This window comes from Gobius niger, assembly GCF_951799975.1.
Source record: "Gobius niger genome assembly, chromosome: 1".
NCBI lineage: Eukaryota > Metazoa > Chordata > Actinopteri > Gobiiformes > Gobiidae > Gobius > Gobius niger.
Window position 1 is genome coordinate 2,962,335 of NC_136852.1, and position 16,119 is coordinate 2,978,453.

A 16,119-nucleotide genomic window follows, 5' to 3' on the forward strand; every position below is an offset into this window, starting at 1 on the left:
GAACTCGTCTACGCTCAGGTAAGAACATATCTCTGTGTAAAAACGGTGGCCTGTTCCTTTAACCTCTTACCACCCGCCTAAACCAAATGCATTCTGTCCTCTTTGGCTATAGGCCTGTGCAACGCCTCATTTGAAATTTATTTTTATTTTTTTGAATTTTGGTCACATTTTTGTCGAATTTTTGTCACTTTTTTGTTGAATTTTTTACTTTTTTGTTGAATTTTTGTCATTTTTTTGTTGAACTTTTGTCACATTTTTGTAACCTGGCTAACGCCAGGCTGCTGTGTGCGCTTGAATTATTTCGAACTGCACAACAGCCTGGGGACCATGGGCCAAATTTTCCGGTGGATTTGGGAACCAATCACAGAGCGAGGAGGGACGGCAAGACGATGACGCGCTATTCGATATATGGAAGCTTGTAGATTATTTACGGATAAAAAAAAAAAAGTTTATTTACGGATCCAACATGACAGCAGCAGACACGATGGTATTTTTCGATCAAGCTTTAGACCTTGTTCTAAATAGTTTATCTCAAAAGTTTACAGCGGGTACGTCATACGTCATCTCATACGATGATATGATTGGCTGGGGCAACGTGCAGACTCATGATAGACTTTTTTTTTTTTCTTTTCGTATCGCCCAATAAACGAGTATGGACGATCGTAAACCACACCTCTCCTACGAGAAAATGAATTGGTGTCCCCAGACTAAATATCACTTGTGATTTTAGTCTGGTGTTAGCCAGACTAACATTTTTGTTGAATTTTTGTCAAATTTTTGTTTTATTTTTGTCACATTTTTGTTTTATTTTTGTTTTATTTTTGTCACGTTTGTCGCGTTTACATCCTTGTTTTCTTCTCATTTTTTGTGGCTGTTTTGGTCATTTTTTCCCAAGAATCTTTTTGATTAGGGTAAAGCCAAACAGAGAAAAAGGAATCCGTTCAGGTGGGAGTTATGAGGTTAATAGGAAAAACTGGCTCCTCCCCCCACTGGGTCCTGTGACATCATCACATTCTAGACCCTGAAAACAACCTATTCACTATCATACGATTATACGAGCTCCCTATGAGCTCGACAAACGATCTTTAATGATTGTTTTAAATTCTTCACCCCCTCCTGAACACATTTCCTTCAGTTTGGCTTTACCCAAATCTAAAATGCTGCCGTGTTTGTACCTTGTTGTGGTGATGGCACTGCTCCTGCTCCTGCTCCTGCTCCTAACTGGGGTTGGGCCTCTCTGCCGACCTCTGCATCTGGAACACAATAACACAAAAGCACATTTACATTTGCATCCAGGCCAGCAAGAGCAGCCAGCGCCATCTATTCCCCACCAGGGGGCAGCAGCGCGCTTTGGAAATGACGACAAAACCGTAATGACGATCTTCAAAAGCAAAAGCGCTCATTTAGTCAATTAATAATCTCTTCTTTTCGGACAAACTAGATGAAAAATAACAAAAGAAAACAAAACTATGAATCTTAGGCGTCTGTTGTCGACAAATTAAAAAATGACGGGGCAAGAAAAAACAAGATCCGGCTCCAGATGAAACTATTAAAAAGCCACAAACCGCAAACTCAAGTCTGGGCTTTTACAGATCCTGAAGAATTCTATTGTTAAAGCTTCTGGAGACGCTTAGTGGAATAAATGTGAACTCTGAACCCTCTGAACCCCCGCCCGAGCAGAGTCCTCCAGTTTGGCTTTACCCAAATCTGAAAAGAGCTTCTGAAGACTCAAAGAGTGACGAAAAGGAGACGTTAGCGAGGATGAAAAAGTAACAAAAAAGTGACAAAAGTGCAATAAAAGTGACCAGAAAGTGACAAGAAAGTGACACAAATGCAAAAAAGTGACAAAAAAAAAAAAGTGACAAAGGTGATAAAAAATTCAACAAAAATTCTACAAAAAAGTGACAAAAAATTCAATAAAAATTCAACCAAAAAGTAACAAAAATGCTACAAAAAAAGACAAAAATGTAAAAAAAAAAAAAAAGGGGGAAAAAAGCGACAAAAAGAGTAAAACAATTTAACAAAAACGTGACACAAAATTCAACAAAAATGCAACAAAAGTGACAAAAAAGTAAAAAAAATCAACAAAAAAGTGAAAAATGCAACAAAAAAGTGACAAAAAAGTAAAAAGAAAAATCAACCAAAAAGTAACAAAAATGCAACAAAAAAGTGACAAAAATGTAAAAAAAAAGGGGGAAAAAGTGACAAAAATTTAAGAAAAAAAAAAGAAAAAAAAGGGGGGAAAAGTGGCAAAAAATTCAACAAAAATGCAACAAAAGTGACAAAAAAGTAAAAAAAAATGTGACGAGAAATGTGACAAAGCATTGGAATAAAAAGACAACAACAACATGGCAACAATTGAACTTTGAAATGAGGTGTTTCTCTGTCCTATAGGCTGTAAGCTCCAGTTGAGAAGCTTTTTAGATTTGGGTAAAGCTGAACTGGAGAAAATGCACTTGGTTAAGGCAGGAGGTACAAACTCACAGGGAAATAACGGGACAGGAAGAGCGGCGCCTCCTGAGTCACATGACGCTCATTACACTGTTCGATTTTGATCCTTTTCTCCATCATTGTACGACAGTCGGGCCTTAAAGTTAACGCACAGCAGGTTTTAAGACATGAAAATGTGAATCTAAAGTCGAGATAAACAACAGAGCCAAAAACAGGACCAAAAATCGAATAAAATCGGGTGAATCTGATGAGGAGGAACTCAAATTTGCGAGATGGCGATGGCGTGATAGTTAAGAGATTGGAGGGTGATCCGAGCGACAGGCAGAAAGCTACTGTACCTGTGACTGTTCCCTCAGGAAATCTGGGAGCTGAAATTCCCCTTTAAACACCTGCGGAAAAACAAAACACCGCCTTTAAGAACGAGAGCAAGAGGAAAAATCATCGATCCGTTTGTCAAAAGTCACCAGTGGTAAAGGACGTCAAAGTAAAACCTCAGATAGTACTTGATTTCATAACGAGTACAGATACTGCTACTTAAATAATACTCTAATACTATCAGTTCAGTATCGGATATTTGGAGCCGATATATCTAACACCAGTATCGGATCGGTGCGGCCCCAGGACAAACCTCGATTTAAGTCAGTGGCTTTGTTAGCCTTTTAAAATAAACAAAACAATGGACAAATTAACTTCATACTTTACTTTATAGGAATGTAGTGGAGTTAAAGTAATAAGTTCCACACAAATATAACTCAAGTAAGACCTACACTACAAGGTTAAAGGGATGTTTCAGGATTTTTGACATAGGGCCTCATTTCCTAGTTATCCAGAGTGTTGCTGATTTAGGGAGATTTTTTTTTTTGTAATTCATGCAGTTCTTATATTCGAAGAGTTTCGTGGCGCTAGGCTAGTGCAAGGCTAGTGCATTTCTATGGTATCAGCTAGCCTGCATTAAAAACAGTGTGACCGGCTCCACAGAGCACCTGAGGCAAATCACTTACAACACCAGACTAACCATATAAATGTCTGTGTCCATCACATGAATGATCGCATTTTGAGGGACTATTTTCTAGCAGATCACTCCGCCGCTGCGTAGCTTATACAACCACGAAGCTGCTCAAATATAAGTTGTTTTAAATGCAAAATGGTTAAAATTACTCTATCGATTACTCTATTTTTTACTTTCTACTTTTTTGCGATATATTGTGCAGCCCCAGTGCCATTGTAAATTCTATTACTTATGCCAGACTGATTTTGGGTCCCATATCAGATGGAGGGCTATTGTTTAATAGTGGAGATGAGTTGTCATAATGCTGTTTATAGGACCACAGGTTTTTTTTAAATGTTTATGTTTTGTTTTTAAATTATTATTTTTTATTATTATTATTATTATTATTATTATTATTATTATTATTATTGACAAAAAAATTAACAAAAAAGTTAAAAAATGCAACAAAAAAGTGACAAAAAAGTAAAAAGAAAAATCAACAAAAAAGTGACAAAAAATGCAATAAAAATGCAACAAAAAAGTGACAAAAATGTAAAAAAAAAAAAAGGGGAAAAAAGTGACAAAAATGTAAGGAAAAAAAAGAAAAAAAAGGGGGGAAAAGTGACAAAAAATTCAACAAAAAAAAAATATTTTTATGTTTTGTTTTTAAATTATTATTATTATTATTATTATTATTATTATTATTATTATTTTATTTTTATTTTTAAGTCTTTAAAAATAAAAAAATAATTCGGGGTTGGGAGGGGAATGTTTTTTTTGTTGGGGAAAAAAAAAAAAATCAAAGACCTTTGTTGTGACTTGTCAATAAACGAAAAAAATAAAAAATAAAAAATAAATATCGACTCTATGAACACAGACATTCATATGGTCAGTCTGGCGTTATAAGTGATTTGCCTCCGGTGCTCTGTGGAGCGGGTCACACTGTTTTTAATGCAGGCTAGCTGATACCATAGACATGCACTAGCCTTGCATTAGCCTAGCATCACGAAACTCTTCAAATATAAGAACTGCTTGAATGAATTACAAAAAAATATCTCCAGAAATCTGCAACACTCTGGATAACTAGGAAATGAGGCCCTATGTCAAACATCCTGAAACATCCCTTTAACAGCTTTTGTGCAGCTTTTAAAGAAGAGATAAAAAATAAAGATGTAAACAATCGGTTGCGTTCATGACATGCTAGATTGTCATGTGATAATTTGAGTTAAAGCAGGATATGAGAGTCGCCTCAGTTCACACAGTCTGTGCTGAGAGAGAAGGCTGGACTTTGTGCCAGTCTTTGTTTCATGTGGAAAGATTCCGCTTTTTGACTTTCACCACAGTCGCCGCGAGAGCGCTCTTAGCTGCACCGAGTCCGTTTTTACACCCTTTTCGAAAGTAGCGGCTTTTTCAGGCTCGTCTCCACCGTCTGTCACGTTTAACCACAGCTGAACTGGAACAGGACAGAAGCAAAAACCTCACACTCGGCGGTGAACGCACTTCCTCTGCGCGACAAACAACAGAAATGAGGACACGGCGGTGAGAGCCTCGTCTTTCGCGGCGATCACACGGCGGTCTGAACGTGAAGCGGAGCACAGAGGAGCTTCTGCTGATTCGGAACAGCTGGGATTTCAGCAACGCTTCAAAAAAACTTCTGTGGTTATTTGTCAGTCTCGAGAGTTGGCAAGTCCCGGAGCATCAGACTGGGGGGGGGGGGGGGGGGTTGTATCTAGGCTCCAGATTGTGGCGCTACACCCTGACCAGATATCAGCATCAGAACTCTGCAGAAAGGCTCAGATCGGTTCGGTAACACTTTACATTACGGGCCCGTAAGTCCGTGGTACTTACAGTGGTAATTACTAGTATGACAGTGGTACTTATTGTGGTACTAAAAGTGGTAATTACTAGTAATTGGGGTTAGGAAGTCATAGAGTTACCACTATATCTCTCATTACTAAGAGATACAGGGGTAACTCTTAGTAATGAAGGTTGTACTTCTATTTACTGTGGTACTTACTGGTAATTCAAGCTGGCAATTCATAAGTAGTAAATGAGGTACTTCTACAAACAGAAGTAATTTCTAGGATTGTGTGACTATAAAACAACATAAAACAAGAAGTACAACCTTCATTACTAAGAGTTACCACTGTTTCTAGAAGTACATAACTTGTAATTCTCACTATAGTATCCTTTAAGTACCACTATTATTACTAGTATCTACCACTGTAAGTACCACCATAAGCACCACTGTAAGTACCACAATAAGTACCTAGAAGTACCACTATTATTACTAGTATTTACCATTGTAAGTACCACCATAAGTACCACTGTAAGTACCACGATAAGTACCTAGAAGTTCCACTTTTATTACTAGTATTTACCACTGTAAGTACCACGATAAGTACCTAGAAGTACCACTATTATTACTAGTATTTACCACTGTAAGTACCACAATAAGTACCACTATTATTACTAGTATTTACCACTGTAAGTACCACAATAAGTACCACTATTATTACTAGTATTTACCATTGTAAGTACCACCATAAGCACCACTGTAAGTACCACCATAAGCACCACTGTAAGTACCACCATAAGCACCACTGTAAGTACCACCATAAGCACCACTGTAAGTACCACGATAAGTACCTAGAAGTACCACTATTATTACTAGTATTTACCACTGTAAGTACCACAATAAGTACCACTATTATTACTAGTATTTACCACTGTAAGTACCACAATAAGTACCACTATTATTACTAGTATTTACCACTGTAAGTACCACAATAAGTACCTAGAAGTACCACTATTATTACTAGTATTTACCACTGTAAGTACCACAATAAGTACCTAGAAGTACCACTATTATTACTAGTATTTACCACTGTAAGTACCACAATAAGTACCTAGAAGTACCACTATTATTACTAGTATTTACCACTGTAAGTACCACGGACTTCCCGGCCCGTAATGTAAAGTGTGACCATAGATTCTTAAACAGGGAGAGGCCGAGTCTGCCTGATGTTTAGGAGGAGCTCGTTCCAAAGTTCCACGAGGAGCCTCTGAGGGACCACACGAGGAGCCTCTGAGGGACCACACGAGGAGCCTCTGAGGGACCACACGAGGAGCCTCTGAGGGACCACACGAGGAGCCTCTGAGGGACCACACGAGGAGCCTCTGAGGGACCACACGAGGAGCTTCTGAGGGACCACACGAGGAGCCTCTGAGGGACCACAAGAGGAGCCTCTGAGGGACCACACGAGGAGCCTCTGAGGGACCACACGAGGAGCCTCTGAGGGACCACACGAGGAGCCTCTGAGGGACCACACGAGGAGCCTCTGAGGGACCACACGAGGAGCCTCAGTGAGCGAGACGGGGCTGAGGTACAAGTGCACGGCACAGGCACTGGGAGGTGAAGAGAATGCAGTAAAAAGGCGAGCGGCTGCGTCTTACAGTGAGGTTGAGTCGAGAGTCGAGTGTTGCAATAGTCGAGTGTTGCAATAGTCTTATGGGCCGTGATGAAAGCATGGATTAAAATCAAAGTTTTGTCGAGATGAAGGAGGTTTGACTTTGGCAGGTTTCCTCTGCTTCAAAACAGCCTTGACTAGGGTTAGATTTATTACACTAAAGTTGGGCTCATGTTCATGTGGAGCTCGTTTTCCTGAGATCGTTGTTAGTTGGTTTGTGTTCATGTGGTTTTAATGTGGGGAAAGTGGGTTTTTGAGGTCATCAAATAAAAACGGTCTTTTATGTGCTTAGCTCTGCTAACCGTCTGGATTTGGCAAAGTTAAACTTTGGTTTGTTAATTTGATTAAATATCACATTCATTTTCACTTTGCTGACGTTAAAGGGAGTTTAGAAATGTTAAAATTAAGTACAGTGGGGTCTGAAGTGCCGTCATAATAATATAGCACCTTCTGTCATGCCATGTACAGCCTGATGATACCTGCAGAGGTGGGTAGTACTCAGCTACATGTACTTAAAGGGGGTATTATGCAAAATCGACTTTTTCAAGCTTTACATCATGTTATTATGTCACTCCCTCATTAAAAACATGCCTGAAGTGTTGCCTTGGCACATTCACGTATTTTTGAGTAATCTGTAAAAACTCTGATGGCGGCCATTTTAGGGATAGGTTTGCCTGAGTCCTCCTAGGAACGCCCCCACCTCCTGGAGACGCCTCCGAGCTTTCGTCAACAGCCGAGTAACCAACCACTGCTCCTCAGCAGAACCCCCTCCCCACTGATGCCACAGACAGCGTGTGGAGGGGGCGTGTCCGAAAGAGGTCAGAGGTTCTTAAAGAGACAGAGGCCTATTTCAAGACATTCACTACAGCCATTTTGAGAGAGACATTTTATACAAGGCAGTTGTTCTAATTTACTGCATTACAGACCAACAGAAGGTTTGGTCATTCGGGCTCAAACCCACCACCATGTTAAGGTGGCGCTTCCAGGAGGGGTTTGAAAATATTACATTTTTTATGATTTCATGTTTTGTTTCTCATAAAACTGAAACATATATCAGATTTGTCGGTTTCTCAGTTACTCACAGTACTCCAGTAACGTTACTCTTACTTGAGTGATCCTGAGGACGACTCTACCCACCATTAGCTGATCCCGAAAATCCCACGTTTGATATTTGACCATGACGACGTGTAAACGGTCAGAGAGGCAGGAGGCCAGGCCTGTAGAGATCTGCAACTTTGGAGAACTTTTGATCAAGTTCAAAGAATAAAAAAAGCTCAGCAGCGGCATTATTTTCAAACAAGTACAGAAAAACGCCAGCAATGTAGACTTTCAATTCATTTAAAGCCCCATTTAATCCTTATCCAAGTGTCAGCAGACCTTAAGATCCAGACCAAACCAGAGTAAAACCAGTTCTAAAATAGACATAAAATGTATTGTGTTTAAACTAGAAAAACTCACTGCAGCGTAAATGAAATGATCAGTAATTAAAGGAATAACGTGTCCAGTTGCAGATGGTTCTCCCTACGTCTCTCTCTCTGTGGCTCAAACTCCAGGGGAAACCAGTGAGTCATCGCAGAGAAATGCTCGAACCCCCTCGAATCCACGTCAGCGTCAGCCGCGAAATCAGGACTTCCTGCACAAGCGTGACTCTGCAGCGACTCACACACGTCTGCTTCAAACACGTCCAAAAGGCCTCGACACGAGAGAACCGACGAACCAACAGGAGTCACACGTCGGAGCGGGTTTGTGCAGCTCAAAGGGAAGAGGCCGCTCTTTTCTGTATCGTTTAGGATGCAGGATAGAGCAGCAAATACACTGTTTAAATGCATGTTATAAACTCGATTTTAAAGGTTTGGCTGCCCTAAAGTAGCTTCAGAGTGAATGACTTTTTACAGTGGAGGTCATAAGTCTGGGAACCCCTGATAAATGCAACTGGGACGAGTTTTTCCCAATACGTATGATATTTAAACAATAAAATAGAATGATAATGTTAATTAAATCCTTCTGTGGACCCACCACCTGCAGGAGGAGCCATAAAGGGCTGGTGCAATGTGATCTGGGCAGCTCCAACGGCTTCCCCCACGACCCGGGAACGGACAAGTGGAAGAAAATGGATGGATGGATGTTAATTAAAAAGGAAAAGAGCTACTCTTTCACCAACTACTGAACTACTTTAACAATGCTGATTATTGAGGTGTTTTCTACTACAAAGACATGGAGAGGAGCAAAGCAGCTCATAAATATATAAACAAGGGAGAATGCTAACCATATTTCTAACTTTAGCTTAACCTCTTAACTCCCACCTGAACATGTTTTCTCCTGTTCTCCAAATTCTCCAAATCTAAAAGCTTGTTCAAAATGGCGACAAAAAAATGAGAAGAAAATGAGGATGTAAATTGACAAAAGTTACAAAAATACAGCAAAAAAATGACAAAGATCCAGCAGAAAAATGACAAAAAATCCAGCAAAAAAATGACAAAAAATCCAGCAAAAAAATGACAAAAAATCCAGCAAAAAAATTACAAAAAATCCAGCAAAAAAAATGACAAAAAATCCAGCAAAAAAAATGACACAATTCCAGCAAAAAAAAGACAAAAATCCAGCAAAAAAATGACAAAAAATCCAGCAAAAAAATGACAAAAAATCCAGCAAAAAAATAACAAAATTCCAGCAAAAAAAAGACAAAAATCCAGAAAAAAAGACAAAATTCCAACAAAAAATGACAAAATTCCAGCAAAAAAATTACAAAAATCCAGCAAAAAAAAAGACAAAATTCCAGCAAAAAAAAGACAAAAATCCAGCAAAAAAAAAGACAAAATTCCAGCAAAAAATGACACAAATCCAGCAAAAAGTGACAAAAGAGCAGCAAAAAATGTGACAAAAAATGACAATAATCCAACAAAAAAGTAACCAAAATCCAGCAAAAAAAGTGACAAAAACGCATCAAAAAAGTCACAAAAAAAGTAACAAAAGTGCCATTAAAAAAGTGACAAAAACACAAGGGAAATAAAAAGTGACGACAATGGCAAAGAGGAGAGAATGCATTAGGTTTTGGCGGGTGCTAAGAGGTTAATGCTACATGCTAACGGCTAGCTTCACAAGCCGGTTTTTCACTCCTACTGGACAAAATCCCTCCATCCATTTTTGGGAGGCAGCTCCGAGCAGAGATGCCCAGACCTCTCTCTCTCCACACAGACTTCCTCCAGCTACTCTGGGGGGAACCCGAGGCAACACCAGGCCAGCTCTGAGACCTGGTCCCCCCAGCGTGTCCTGGGTCTGGGCCTCCTCCCAATAGGACATGCCTGGGACACCTCCCGAGGCGACCAGGAGGCTCTGAAACAGACGCCAGAGCCACCTCAGCAGCAGCTCTATAGTAATAATAATGCACTGGTTTATTTTTATTTTTATTTAGTGACTGAGCTCTTCGCGGGGTAATAGGAAGTTAGGAGCGAGCCCTTGTTTCGTCTCAGTGAAACAGTCTGACATCTGTCCGGTCAATCTCCGTCTGAGCAGGTTCATAAACGTCAAGAGTTTGTGGAGCTGGAAATGTCCCAAACACCTGAGGCGCATAAATGTGAGATACAAGCTCTTTTTGATACAGCTACAAGTCTCCGGGCGACGCCGTGGAGGTTTTTACACTTTTAAGGTTTTGGCCCAGTTCACTTTGAACACGAAAACATGGAAACAAAACGGTCCGATCGACGAGCAGCTTTCCAAGATCTTCACTGAAGGCGAGATGCAGCAGGTGAACAGGGAAAATGTAATAAATTCATAGATAATAATTTGAATCTTTTGCTGTAGCCGAGTTGATATGCAAAAACAGACCAGGCCAATGAAAACTCAAAAATTCAAAAAATCAGAATTGGATAATTAAAAACTTGCCAAATATTGTTAAAGAGGGGGTATTATGCTTTTTTCAATAACATAACACCAGTCTATATCACACTACAATGATGACCAAACCTTCTGTTGGTCTGTAAATGCAGTAAATTAGAATAACTGCCTTGTATAAAATTGTTCTCTCAAAATGGCTGTAGTGAATGTCTTGAAATAGGCCTCTGTCTCTTTAACCTCTTAACTCCCACCTGAACGGATCCCATTTTATCCAGTTTGGCTTTACCCTAATCAAAAAAACTTCTTGGGAAAAAAAGCACCAAAACAGCCACAAAAATGAGAAGAAAACAAGGATGTAAACGCAACAAAAATGTGACAAAAAATCATCAAAAATGTGACAAAAATTCAACCACAAAGTGACAAAAATTCATAAAAAATGTGAAAAAATTCATCAAAAATGTGAAAAAATTCAACAAAAATGTGACAAAAATTCAACAAAAATGTGACAAAAAATCAACAAAAATGTGACAAAACTTCAACAAAAATGAGACAAAAATGTGACAAAAATTCAACACAAATGTGACAAAAATTCATCAAAAATGTGACAAAAGTTCAAGAAAAATGTGACAAAAATTCAACAAAAATGAGACAAAAAGTGACAATAATTCAACAAAATGTGACAAAAATTCATCAAAAATGTGACAAAAATTCATCAAAAATGTGACAAAAATTCATCAAAAAGTGACAAAAATTCATCAAAAATGAGACAAAAATGTGACAAAAATTCAACAAAAATGTGACAAAAATTCATCAAAAATGTGACAAAAATTCATCAAAAAGTGACAAAAATTCATCAAAAATTCAACAAAAATGTGACAAAAATTCAACAAAAATGTGACAAAAATTCAACAAAAATGTGACAAAAATTCAACAAAAATGAGACAAAAATGTGACAAAAATTCAACAAAAATGTGACCAAAATCCCCAAAAAAGAAAGAAAACAATTTAAAAAGTGACACAACACAGCAACAACGCGAGGAAAAAGATCAGTTTTGTGGGTCTTAGCTTTCAAATGAGGTGCTACACAGGCCTATATAATCCACACGCTGTCTGTGGCATCAGTGGGGAGGGGGTTCTGCTGAGGAGCAGTGGTTGGTTACTCGGCTGGTGACGAAAGCTCGGAGGCGTCTCCAGGAGGTGGGGGCGTTCCTAGGAGGACTCAGGCAAACCTATCCCTAAAATGGATACCTATCTATCCCCTCATCAGAGTTTTTACAGATTACTCAAAAATACGTGAATGTGCCAAGGCAACACTTCAGGCATGTTTTTAATGAGGGAATGACAGAATAACATGATGTAAAGCTTGGAAAAGTCGATTTTGCATAACACCCCCCCTTTAAGACTAGGACTGGAACGTTCTGAGTCTGTGGAGCTGTGTTTGTAAAGGTCGAAACTTCAGGGTTAGCGGCTTTTACACACAATAAACCCCACGGGACACGGATTTTGGAGCTCGTTTAAATTACCTAAACCACCTTTGAGATGAACCGTTTGTGACGACTAGAACTGCCTTTGTGATTAACTCAGCGGCTCCTGTTGTTCCTAATAACGTTAAGGACACAGAGCGGTTTGTCCCGCCACAGGCATCAGAGGAATGTGTTCAGAGAAAGCAGAGCGGTGCGGTCTAACGTCTGCCGATGGCACGGGCTAAATCCTGGGCCGAGCGATTCCAGATGTTCTCAATCACACGGCGCTTAGATCCGAGCTCAGGGCCAGATGGGTCAAATATCAGCCGCTGCAGGAGCTCGACCTTCAACTCAGAGGAGCCGCACACGACCGGGAGTACAGAGGAGCTCACAGAGGAGACGCACACTACCGAGGTTACAGAGGAGCTCACAGAGGAGCCGCACACTACCTGGATTACAGAGGAGCTCACAGAGGAGCCGCACACTACCGGGATTACAGAGGAGCTCACAGAGGAGCCGCAGTATTACAGAACTATACTGTTTGAAAAGTCCATCATCTGTTCTGTTTAACCTCTTAACTCCCGCCTGAACCGAGAGGATCTTTTTCCTCACGTCATCAGATTTTTTTCCCATCATTTTTCTGTTTGGTGTTCAACTCATTTTTGTAACTTTTTTGTCATTTTTTTGTCCATTTTTTGTCATTTTTTCGTCAATTTTTTTAATCAATTTTTTGTCATTTTTTAAATTTTTGTGTCACATTTTTGTCCCATTTTTGTAATTTTTTTGTCACATTTTTGTAATTTTTTGTCACATTTTCGTAATTTTTTTGTCACATTTTTGTAATTTTTTGTCACATTTTCGTAATTTTTTTTGATCAAATTTTTGTAATTTTTTGTCACATTTTTGTCACATTTTTTGGTCACATTTTTGTCACATTTTTTTGTCACATTTTTGTCACATTTTTTTTGTCAATTTTTTTTTAGCATTTTTGTGACATTTTTGCCACTTTTTCATCAATTTTCCATCACTTTTTTGTGAATGTTTTCTCACTTTTTTGTCACATTTCCACATACATTGTTTTTGTCTCACAGAGGAGCCGCACACTACCGGGATTACAGAGGAGCTCACAGAGGAGCCGCACACTACCTGGATTACAGAGGAGCTCACAGAGGAGCCGCACACTACCTGGGTTACAGAGGAGCTCACAGAGGAGCCGCACACTACCGGGGTTACAGGGGAGCTCACAGAGGAGCCGCACACTACCTGGGTTACAGAGGAGCTCACAGAGGAGCCGCACACTACCTGGGTTACAGAGGAGCTCACAGAGGAGACGCACACTACCGGGATTACAGAGGAGCTCACAGAGGAGCCGCACACTACCTGGGTTACAGAGGAGCTCACAGAGGAGACGCACACTACCGGGATTACAGAGGAGCTCACAGAGGAGCCGCACACTACCTGGATTACAGAGGAGCTCACAGAGGAGCCGCACACTACCGGGGTTACAGGGGAGCTCACAGAGGAGCCGCACACTACCGGGGTTACAGGGGAGCTCACAGAGGAGCCGCACACTACCTGGGTTACAGAGGAGCTCACAGAGGAGCCGCACACTACCTGGGTTACAGAGGAGCTCACAGAGGAGACGCACACTACCGGGATTACAGAGGAGCTCACAGAGGAGCCGCACACTACCGGGGTTACAGGGGAGCTCACAGAGGAGACGCACACTACCGGGGTTACAGAGGAGCTCACAGAGGAGCCGCACACTACCGGGATTACAGAGGAGCTCACAGAGGAGCCGCACACTACCGAGGTTACAGAGGAGCTCACAGAGGAGCCGCACGCTACCGGGATTACAGAGGAGCTCACAGAGGAGCCGCACACTACCGGGATAACAGAGGAGCTCACAGAGGAGACGCACACTACCGAGGTTACAGAGGAGCTCACAGAGGAGCCGCACACCAGGGGCGGACTGGCCATATGTCCATTCTGGAAGAGCACAGAAGGGCCACTGGCTCTCGGGCCACCGCTCTGGCCTTTCCATTTTCTCCTCTTATCCCCCGCCTTAACCTCTTACCACCCGCCTAAACCGAATGCATTCTCTCCTCTTTGCCAAAAGGCCAGAGTAACGCCTCATTTGAAAGCTAAGACCCACAAAACTGATGTTTTTCCTCGAGTTGTTGTCAATATGTTGTTTTTCCTCTCATTTTTGCAAACTTTTTTTGTTACCGTTTGTCACTTTTTTATTGCATTTTGTTTCATTTTTGTCACTTTGAGTTTTTTGTTTCTTTTTATCGCTTTTTGCTTCATTTTATTGTCACATTTTGTCTCTTTTTTGCTGCACTTTCATCACTTTTTTGTCACGTTCTTGCTGCTCTTTATTTGGTTGCTTATTTCTTGCTATTTTGCGCCATTTTGCGTTTACGTCCTCATTTTCTTCTCATTTTTTGTCTCCATTTTGACTTTTTTTTTTTTTTTTTCCCAAGAAGCTTTTAGATTTGGGTAAAGCCCAACTGGGGAGAATGTGATCGGTGTACCTAAATCTTAAAGCTTAAAAGAAAAGAATCAAAATAGCGACGAAAATGAGGATGAAAACGGAACAAAAATGTGCCGGGAAAGCAACAAAAACCCACAAAAACATGAGAAAAAAGAGACGAAAACACAACAAAGCAATGGAAAAAAAGCAATGAAAAAAAGCAACAAAAAAGCCACAAAAACACAATACGAAAGTGACTCGAAAGTGACTCAAAAGTGACGAAAACACAACGAATAATCCAGAGTCCAGGGCCGTTTTTCAGTCCCAGTCCGCCCCTGCCGCACACTACCGGGATTACAGAGTCATCTTCTTCGTGGGAAATTTTCCATGGGAATTAAGTGAAATTAATGGGAATAAACAGGGAATTAACACAGCTGAAAGTCGCTTCTTCACAGACAGAATCTGAAGCATAAGTTTGATTTGATGGTCATTCACTGAAATATCCATCAGAACAGAATGGTTTTTGTGACGTCTGACCCCGGGGTTTGAAGAGGACAGTGTTTTAGGCTGTGGCCGACACAAAGAGCAGCTTTTGGAAACGGATTCATTGCATTTGTTTGTTTGTGTCCGTCTTACAGTACATGTATTCATCACTGTAATACAGCTGTGCAGTATTACAGTAGTACAGCTGTGCAGTATTACAGAACTATACTGTTTGAAAAGTCCATCATTTAGAACTGTTCTGTTTAACCTCTTAACTCCCGCCTGAACCGAGAGGATCTTTTTCCTCATGTCATCAGATTTTTTCCCCATCATTTTTCTGTTGGGCATTCAACTCATTTTTGTAAATTTTTTGTAAATTTTTTGTCATTTTTTGTAATTTTTTTAATCCAATTTTTGTGATTTTTTCTCACATTTTTGTAGTTTTTTTGTCACATTTTGTCACATTTTTGTATTTTTTTTTATCAAATTTTTGTAATTTTTGTCACATTTTTGGAATTTTTTTGTCACATTTTTGTATTTTTTTTTAATCAAATTTTTGTCACATTTTTGGAATTTTTTTGTCACATTTTTATAATTTTTTTGTCACATTTTTATAATTTTTTTGTCACATTTTTATACTTTTTTTGTCACATTTTTGCAATTTTTTTGTCACATTTTTGTAATTTTTTGTCACATTTTCGTAATTTTTTGTGTCAATTTTTTATCACTTTTTCGTCAATTTTTTAGCGACATTTTTGTGACATTTTTGCCACTTTTTCATCAATTTTTCCATCACTTTTTTGCCAATGTTTTCTCACTTTTTTTGTCACATTTCCATCATTGTTTTCGTCTCAGTTTTGTTGCTATTTTCACAGCTTTTTTCCAGAAGCTTTTGGACTGGGGTAAAGCCAAACTGGAGAAAAAGGTGCTCGGTTCAGGTGGGAGTTAAGGGGT

General features: G+C 39.8%; 1 protein-coding gene across 2 annotated transcripts in view; it reads right to left on the reverse strand.

Moving 5' to 3' along the window:
• Positions 1 to 1,163: 1,163 nt before the first annotated feature.
• Positions 1,164 to 16,119, reverse strand: part of tpst1 (tyrosylprotein sulfotransferase 1) — a 97,158-nt gene continuing 82,202 nt past the window's right edge. The window contains exons 5-6 of one of the 2 annotated variants that reach the window (XM_079574694.1): positions 2,790 to 2,840; positions 1,164 to 1,253 (exon numbers count right to left, since the gene is read on the reverse strand). In XM_079574694.1, the coding sequence (XP_079430820.1) occupies positions 1,218 to 1,253; positions 2,790 to 2,840 (87 nt within the window). In that variant the 3' untranslated portion in view covers positions 1,164 to 1,217. The remainder of the gene's footprint in view (positions 1,254 to 2,789; positions 2,841 to 16,119) is intronic. The other variant, XM_079574695.1, reaches the window with a different exon arrangement.